At 39.2% G+C, this 9765-nt stretch overlaps 1 protein-coding gene across 3 annotated transcripts in view; it reads right to left on the bottom strand.

The window, feature by feature from the left end:
• Positions 1-2002: 2002 nt before the first annotated feature.
• The window catches only part of HMGCR (3-hydroxy-3-methylglutaryl-CoA reductase), a 25413-nt gene continuing 17650 nt past the window's right edge, over positions 2003-9765 (bottom strand). For all 3 annotated transcript variants that reach the window (XM_006775444.2, XM_015571623.1, XM_015571622.1), the window contains 8 exons: positions 8940-9098; positions 8636-8793; positions 7788-7893; positions 5878-6048; positions 5442-5582; positions 5203-5361; positions 4661-4815; positions 2003-4269 (listed from right to left, as the gene is read on the bottom strand). In XM_006775444.2, the coding sequence (XP_006775507.1) occupies positions 4215-4269; positions 4661-4815; positions 5203-5361; positions 5442-5582; positions 5878-6048; positions 7788-7893; positions 8636-8793; positions 8940-9098 (1104 nt within the window). In that variant the 3' untranslated portion in view covers positions 2003-4214. The remainder of the gene's footprint in view (positions 4270-4660; positions 4816-5202; positions 5362-5441; positions 5583-5877; positions 6049-7787; positions 7894-8635; positions 8794-8939; positions 9099-9765) is intronic.

The raw sequence follows: 9765 nt of genomic DNA, 5'->3' as shown, positions 1-9765 counted from the left end.
AATTTCAAGTGACAGGAAAGCAAGGAATTTCATAATCAACAGAGGGTAGATGTCTGTCTGGGGCAGTCATTCCATTCATTAAAGATATGCAGACCTTTAGTGTTGAGAGGGAAGGATGGTCATAGGTGGAGGGCAGGGTAACACCAAATCCAAATATACTTTCTAGTTAATCAGTTACTGTATCTCTCTAGGCCCTCAACCTTCCTAATGCCGTGACCCTGTAATACAGTTCATGTTGTGGTGACCCCCAACCATAAAATTATTTTCGTTGCTACTTCATAACTGTAATTTTGCTACTGTTATGAATCGTAATGTAAATATCTGATATGCTATATGTGTTTTCCGATGATCGCAACCCACAGGTTGAGAACCGCTGCTCTAGGGATTCTAATTATTTTTTTTAAAATATATTTTATTGATTTTTTACAGAGAGGAAGGGAGAGGGATAGAGTTAGAAACATCAATGAGAGAGGAACATCGATCAGCTGCCTCCTGCACACCTCCTACTGGGGATGTGCCTGCAACCAAGGCACATGCCCTTGGCCGGAATTGAACCTGAGCCCCTTCAGTCTGCAGGCCGATGCTCTATCCACTGAGCCAAACCGGTCAGGGCAATTCTAATTCTTATTAACCAACATTTGATCTATCCACAGAGGTTTCCAACTGTGTGCTTCTGAATGAACATGATTTTCTAATACTGTTCACTCAGTAATACCAGGTACCTCATACTGAAACCCAGAACCATTAGCACAAAAGCAGCATCAATAGAACTATCCAAGTCCTGGCCACACCCAGACCCAGAGAATCAGAAACCCTGGGGATAACGCAGCAATTTATTTGTTTGGTGTTTTTTTTAAAAAAAATACTTTGATTTTTTTACAGAGGGGAAAGGAGTTAGAAACACCGATCAGAGAGAAACATCGATCAGCTGCCTCCTGCACACCCCCTACCGGGGATGTGCCTGCAACCAAGGTCATGCCCTTGACCAGAATCGAACCTGGGACCCTTCAGTCCGCAGGCCGACACTAGCCATTGAGCCAAACCGGCTAGGGCAGCAATTTGTTTTGACCGTTCTTCCCAGTGTGTTGCGTACTCAAGTTGGAGAAGCACCGAGTTAATGTCCTCTTCTGTGTTCTACCTCCTAACTGCAGCTGTTAGCACAAGCGGGGCAACTGTTACCCGATGCCAGAGTGCCCATACCTCCCTCAGCAGCTCTTATATTTGTTAAGGAGGAAAAGAAACTAATGGGAGTGTGGGAAGCATGTCCCGTTACAGTGCGGGGAAGATAGGAATGTTACAACATAACATCTCCTGGTTTTCACTGTACAGGTTACCCATTATCTTTATTATTAATTAGTCTTGGCCAGCACAGCTAGGGAAGCATTGGTCTTGAAAAATGTTTTCTGTAGCTAATTTACTGCTTGTTTTACCTTCCATACAGTGGATTTGTATTGCTGTTTTTGCAACTCTGCATCCTCATTTGAGTTCAGACCCTTAACAGTGTGATGTTTCCTCCTGATTTCTCTATCCTTTCCTAAGATGAGAAAAAGTCCTGTCCTGCCACATGCAATCACTGCTCATGAAATCACCCCCACAGAAAGGGGATGAAAATCCTTCACTGTTGCCTAGCTAACTCGCTCCAATCTGGGAGGGGAATTGGGGAGGAAAGGGGGACTGGCTCTACAAGTGATCACGTCATCTGGAAGAAAAATTCAAGCTGATTCTCTATTATATGGGCTTTTGTTCTTAGAGGCTCACACATACTTTTCACCTCTTAACTACAGCAGAAGTGTAGTCAATTGAAAATAAATGGGAATCAGTTTTTAGAGAGGCCAACGCTACACTCTCCAGTTCAGCTGGAAACAGCTTCAAAGCACACCTGCAATGGCTACTTGGTTTTGGCTGCCCAATCTTTATGTCCTCTTCCTCTCAACTAACCCTCACACCCCGATATCCAAAAGTAGTTGAGTTGAAATGATAAATCTCAACTGATCCAATTCTCTAAGTATAAGGAAGATAATTTTAATATACATGCAACAGCAGCCTGCCGTTAATGCTGCAGAGTTGGAGAATACAATGGAGAACAATGAATGGTCATGACACCTAGCATGAAATAGGTTACCACCCTGGCCAGATTTTACAAGCTTCCAGGCCTCAGGCTGAGGGTTAATCCAAACAAAAAAGGTTACTGCTTACACAGTATTAACTTCCTTTTCATAATTTACTGGAACTGGAAAAAAGTATAACAAAATGTATACAATGTAATAATTGTACAAAACATTAATTTAGCAAGACGATATTGGTTATAGTCACCAAAATGAAGACGCAACGTATTTTTCACTGCCACGTCTATGAAAAGGTCAGATAAATAAGTCACTGGCTGAAAGGTCCCAACAGAAGCAATTTCAAGTTTACAGACAATTTCCACAACACTGCAGACGCAATCATTCAGAGGCTCTCCGTGCTGCCACGGCATTGCTGGAATGTTTCTCAGAGTCCATCTTCTACACAAGCCATCAGCTCTCCAAGACCAACATTTGAAGCATTAGGTGTAATACAAAATAAAGAGTTCTTTATTACTGATACAAAACTTGTACATTAAAAAAAATGAAGATCCCACAGCTCTGCTGACCCCCTGAGAAAGCTAAGAGCTTTTATGGGTCCATCCAAGAGCCCTGTGTGAAGTCACCAACCTCCTGGCCACAGGAACACAGCACTTTCCAGGGCCATTCACACGGCACCTTCCCTTCACTGGCTCTGAAACCTGACTTCCCCTTGCATTAGGCTCCACAAGCACGCCAGGGTTTCCTGGCAACATTAAAGAACACTATTGTCTCTGGCCTAAGCTTAGAGTGTTTTATCAGTATACAAGTTGATTTTTTTTTTATTTATTGAACACTTTCAATAAATTCCTAGCGTGAGGTTCTATTACAACATATGTAGATTTTATACAATTCTTTACAAGAAACTAGATTTTCAGCTAAATAAATTTTTCTTTTAAGAAATTAAAGTTGATGAATGAAATCGTATTTTTTCTTTCAAACTTATTTTCCACTCTCTGAGGTTTGAGAGGGGTCACAGAGTTGTATGTTGTTAAACAGAGTCATTTTTAAGCCAGCGATTTTTAACCGGTGTGCTACAAGAATTTTTAAAACATGCAGTACCTGACTATTTAGTCAAGGACACTGACCTCTTTTCCCTTAGATTGCCAAATAAAATATTGCCAATAGCCAATACAACAACAGCCGTCTCATGTGAACAAATCATAATTATACCTTTTTGGGGGTCAGATCTGCAAGAAGTATTTTTTGGTGTGGCACAGAATTTTAGCAATTAGTTTATGTGTGCCATAAAATGAAAAAGGTTGAAAATCACTAGTCTAAGCAAAATTAAGAGCTCTGGTATCTTTAATAAAGAGCACAAAATTCTGTTCCTTAAAGCCTTATGTTCAAAGATATATTACAGCCAATCTAGACAAACATTTACATTTCGACAAGAGATCTCTCTGAGCTAATAGCCTGCAGAGGTATAAATGCAGTGATTTGTTTTCTTGATTGAGAACTATTTAGCACTGCTTAGCACATGATTCTGTAGTTTGGGAATAAGAGTAATATTCCCTTGAAGAAAGCAGGTCATCTTCTGAAGAATCATGTTGGCTACCCCAAAAGAAATCAAAATAGACCAGCACCAAATGAAGTATTAGTTTACAAAAAATAAACTTAGCTCTTATTTCTTAAAGTTCTACAACCCAGGCTTAATAAATTAACTATGAAATCAGGAGTTTTGTCAGCTACAGTGCAATTTAAAAACACATTTTCAACCCTTGGTGGTGGGGGGTTTGGGGAAGAAGGGCCAATCTCACACCATGAACTCCATGAATTTCATCAAAAGAAAACACTTTTTTCCAGCGTGTGCTCTCTTTCAGAAGTGAGCTGCTGATGACCATCTGTGACGCTTTCAAGCATAATATCCATGTAGAGATCTTCCCGAAGAACACAGCATGGAAAGCACTAAGCTGTCTTTAGAGCTGAGGAAGCTGCATGGGAAGGACCTCACACCTTTCTGAAAGAGCCAAACACCAAGCAGCCGTCTCACAGATCACATCTATTCATCCTCAACAAGACACTGCATTGAGCTTTTTAATTCACAGATTTTATGTTAGTCCATTAGAACCCAACACCCGTATTTCAGTTCAGAACCGTCAGGCTATTTATTCAAGCGGCCTGCTTGGTGCAAGTTCCTTGGAGGTCCTGTAAATTTATCTTTGACCTATGGAGAAAAAGACAAAGAGATATACAAAATATCAAGAATGCAGAATTTTAAGTTAGAAATATTGTAGCTGAGTACTAGGTTTTTATTATTTATTTATTTTTAAATCCTCATCTGAGAATATGTTTATTGATTTTAGAGAGAGGGGAGGGGAGAGAGAAAGAAAGAGAGAAACATCGATCGGTTGCCTCCTGACCAGGGATTGAACCCACATTTGGGAATGTGCCCTGACCGGGAATTGAACCCAAGACCCTTCAGTGCACAGGACGATGCTCCAACTAACTGAGCCACTAATGATGTTCCAACTAACTAGCCATGGCTGAATACTAAGTTTTTCTAATGCATATTTTGAGTACAAGGAAAACATGTTAAATAAATGTTTAAGTCTTACCTGTTGTGAATCATGTGACTTTTGACAAGATGTCCTGCTGCCAGTGCTGCCATCAGTGATAATTCCCCAGCCATTACTGTACCACACACGATTCTGGCAAGCTGCCGGGCATTTTCCCCGGGATTGTCTTTGCATGCTCCTTGAACACCTAGCATCTGCAGTCAGAGAGACAGAAACAGCAGGACTCACCCTTCAAGTCATGGCAACAATTTCCTACTCAATCAACTAAATAAGGGCAACTACAATGGCAGCAGAATCGAACTAGACTCCACTAAACTTCCAAGATTTACAATGTATACACCATAGTTAACATACAGCCATGGCCTGGCTGGCAGTGTGCTTACTCGGAGTACATGAACATTTATATGCCTCTTAATCTACTTTCTCTATTTAAGCATATGCCTGAACATATACATACTTGGACTAGGCTGCTGGAAAACAGAAGAATGAAAAGACCAACTAAAATACAGAGGTGAGTCATATGCAGTGTCAGGTAGAAACACAGAATCTCAGTGAGAATTGGACTTGAGGTCACTTCATACCTGCAAACAGGCTTGCTGTGGGAGCAGATTGGTCCCACCACCCACAGTTCCTATTTCTATAGATGGCATGGTACAACTGATATACAAATCTTCATTTGTGGGACCACTTGCTTCCATTAAAGTAATACAGTTTGAACTACCAACATTCTGTGCTGCATCCTGGGGGGATAAAAAAGGAAAAATATAAACTTCTTTCATGGAGAACAAAAGAGAAAAGCAGTGGCGGCTGGAGCCCTCACCTGCCCACAGGCAATGTAGATGGCAGTGACGATGTTGGCCGCATGGGCATTGTACCCTCCGATGCTCCCGGCCATGGCGGAGCCCACCAGGTTCTTATTAATATTGACATCAATCATAGCTTCCGTAGTAGTCTTTAACACCTAGAAAACAGAGTTGTGCATATTCTCCATCTCCCCTAGAAGATTCAGGGGTGTGTTCCCCATATCTATCTTTCTGTGCCTCCAGAAAACAAGGAAGTTTAGATAGGGCCCCATTCAAGCCCTGTCCTCAATAAAAAGAGTAACAGCTCCTGTAAATGCCATGGACAGATGGGCAAGATATGATAAAACAGTCATTTTTAACAAAAACATACCACCATATATTAAACTTAGAATGTTACCATTCCTTTCTCCAATTTTTATATACAACTAATAGAACATTTATCCAGTCACTCACTTCTCTGACAACCTTGGCTGGAATGACAGCTTCACAAACAACAGACTTTCCTCTCCCCTCTATCCAGTTTATAGCAGCAGGTTTCTTGTCAGTACAATAGTTACCACTAACTGCCAGGACCTGCATTTCAGGGAAATACTCATGGAGTTTCGAAAGTGCTTTCTCTGTACCCTGTTAACAATAACAAAACAAACAAAGAAAAATTACATTAAAGTGCACAGTTACTTATAGATCAGAGGCTTTATTTGTATCTGGTGCTAATACTAAGTACAGTAACTATAATAATCTTAACTTCCAATACAATAACTATAAAGAAACTGAGCACAAAAGTAATTTCTCAATCAGGTATAGATTCCTAATGGTTCTTTCTAGGTATGAAAACAAACTTCTTTGTAGTGACTAATAATTAGAATGTAGATGAGAATATTAAAAAATACTCAATGAGAATATAATACTCATATTCATGTCACTGGGGGAGGAAGTTACCCAACCCATGATCAATGTTTAATAAATTCCTTTTTATGGTTGTTAAGTTGTTACTAAAAGCCCAGTTTACTAAACCTGGAAGGAGAGGTCAGACATTAAATAAATCTTGTTGTAAACGGAAACTTGATGGAATTTATATTACACGAAATATAAATAAGACTTCTAATGATTTCCAATTAAGTGAAATTAATGCAGTTAACTCACACCTCAATAACCTAAAACATACTTGTGGGAAATTAAAAAAATAGTTTTTAATTATGCTAAAATACATATAACACAGAATTTACCACTGTTAACTAATTTCAAGTTTACAGTTTAATCGTTTTAAGTATATCCAACTGTTGTACAACCAATCTCCAGAACTCTTTTTATCTTACCCATTAAATAACTCCCACTCCCCTTTCTCCTCAGCCCTTGGCAATTGCCATCCTACTTTCCATCTTTATGAATTTACCAGTCTACCTCCTACATGGGAAGCATAAGGACTTATTTTCTGTAACCAGAGCATTTCAATTAGCAAGGGAACTTCACAGTTCATGCATACCTAGCATGTCAGAATTTCCTTTCTCTTTAAGGTAAATAAGATTCCATTGCACATGTACACCACATTTAGTTTATGCATTCATCCATCAATGGAGACTTGGGCTGCTTCAACCCTTTTGCCATTGTGAATAATGCTGCCATAAACCAGGGTGTACAATTATCTCTTTGAGATCTTCCTCTGAATTATTTTGAATATATACCCAGCAGTGGAATTAGTAGATCACAGTAATTATATTTTTAATTGTTTTAGGAACCTCTGTATACTGTTTATTGGCAATTTTTAAAGGGTATGCATTTAGTCACTGTCCATTCTCTTTCCAAATAGTACTTATAAACAGGTAAACCAAAAAATAACTTTTACTAACTTAACTGACTTTAACATGTTACATTTGTGTCTGGTAAATAACAAATACCAGTAGAATAAAATGTAAGCCATACACAAGCTTCTTATAGGAGGTAATTAAAATAAATGGACTATGTACATAAGCTTGGCCTTTTAAACACAAGACTTAAAGTCTCCAGAAGAGGTCAACTTTTAAGGTTTTAAAAGACAAAGTTTTAAAGTGCTAAATCCTAGACTGCCCATGCCCTCTAAATAGACCCAGAATGTGTATAATGCCAAATCTAAATTAAATATATCAAATACAAACACCAATCAATAAATGTCTGATTTACATAATGAGTTACATGAATCAGTATTTACTTTTCAATAAAAATCTGTCAACCAATTAACTCTTTGAGTAAGTAGCACATGTATGTGGTATAATATTCAAAGCACAGGAGGGCATTACAGAGACAGTGAGGCTGGCCCCACTTCTGTCTCTGAGCTCCCCTTCGCTGGGACACTCCTGCAAGTTCTGTTCTAGTCAACCCATGCTCACCTTTGAAATCATGTTCATCCCCATGGCATCACCTGACCTGGACTGGAAACGAATGTAAAGGTTACGCCCAGCCACACTCATATGAAGTTTCTGTAGACGTGCAAACCTGTCAACAAAAGAAGCAATTTTTTTTTAAGAAGTTGGAAGTTATCTTAAAAATCTAGTTTTGTTGGTTCATTTTATTTGTAAGAGAAACCCCATGGAGATTACTTATCAATGTATTTTCTTTTTTAAACATTATATTAGAATACTATATCAACTCTCTCATTCGTATATGCTGCAAGAAGGGAGGGCTATAGACAATCATTTCATCATAGATAAACTTTAAAAGTCCAAGCAAAACAAGCATACAAGCTTGAACTATAGCAAGGTTATCATCTGTATTGTTTATGCTTCATTATAAGTTTAATTTTCTATATTCAAAGAAAATCTACTATACCAATATTTACTTCTATCCGGCTTCCAAAATAATGTTCTCAGGCAATTTTGCCTACTTGCAAGGCTAAGTCAAAGCTCTTCTAGGACAAATAACAGTCTGATCGAAGTGAGCATTATAAAATCAACACACAAACTTACCAGCTCACACTATAGTTTTTCAAGTTACCCCTACAGAGGTATTCATTAGGATTAACATTCTGCTCCCCTACCCCAAACCAAGCATTAATATTATTAATGTTGAATGAATGAATTTAAGATAGATATTTTAGATCATTTTAAGCTGGCAATATGCTAACAATTATGTTTAGTGATCAAAGAAGATGCACTGGTTCTGAAATAAACATAAATGCACTTACACACACACACACACACACACACACACACACACACACACACACACACACACCTACCTGCTGGTGCTGTCGAATGCTTCCTTTATCACTGTGAACCCTTCCGGTGTCTCAAGCCACGCCTTCACTTCTGCAGAGTCAGTAGCACGGGGAAGACGCACCACTGGGCCACGCGTCATCCCATCTGCAAGGATTCGGCTGCTGGCACCCCCACCAAGCTATGCAGAGAATGTTACAGAAGCACATATTAATTCTGAAAACACGTCTGCTTATCCCAAAAGGTGTCCCTTATTGTCCCCAATCTCTTCCCATCACCTGCCTAGAGTGTAGCCTCAAACAGGCAAATATATAAATGCCAACTTACGCCTATTGCTCTGCAGCCTCTATTAGTGCTGGCCACAAGACAACCTTCTGTTGTTGCCATTGGAACCTGAAATTCTTTTCCATCCAGGCACAGAGGTCCCGCCACTCCAACAGGGATGGGCATATATCCAATAACATTCTCACAACAAGCTCCCATCACCTAAAAGTAAAGTCAGACACCTAATGAAAATTTGTATTGCAAATATAACACTCTTGTCATTAATAACTTTCTTCACTTAACCCGTTAGTGTAATTTTCAACAAAAATTTTATTTACTCTTTAAAAAGTCTTTAAGAGCCCTAGCCGGTTTGGCTCACTGGATAGAGCATCGGCCTGGGGACTGAAGAGTCCCAGGTTCGATTCTGGTCGAGGGCATGTACCTTGGTTGCAGGCACATCCCCAGTAGGGGGTGTGCAGGAGGCAGCTGATCGATGCTTCTCTCTCATCAATGTTTCTAACTCTCTATCCCTCTCCCTCCCTCTCTGTAGAAAAATCAATAAAATATATTTAAAAAGAAAATCTCAGCTCTGATTTTAAAAAAAAGTCTTTAAGATACTAAAATATTTGAGTAATGACTATAAAACAGGAAGAATATTTTTAATTTCTATGACCTATATCATAAGCAGAATACAAAATTACAGTAAAATTACTAAAAAAGGAAAATATTTTATAAAAACTATGTAAATATAAAAGACCAGTCAAGAACAAAATTAGCACTAGCTGGTTTGGCCCAGTGGATAGAGCGTCAGTCTGCGGACTACTGGGTTCCAGGTTCGATTCTGGTCAAGGGCACATGCCTGGGTTGAGGGCCTGGTACCCAGTAGGAG

Source organism: Myotis davidii, unplaced genomic scaffold (assembly GCF_000327345.1).
Source record: "Myotis davidii unplaced genomic scaffold, ASM32734v1 scaffold44, whole genome shotgun sequence".
NCBI lineage: Eukaryota > Metazoa > Chordata > Mammalia > Chiroptera > Vespertilionidae > Myotis > Myotis davidii.
The sequence above is the reverse complement of the archived record's forward strand: the minus strand, read 5'-3'. Positions and strand labels throughout refer to the sequence as shown.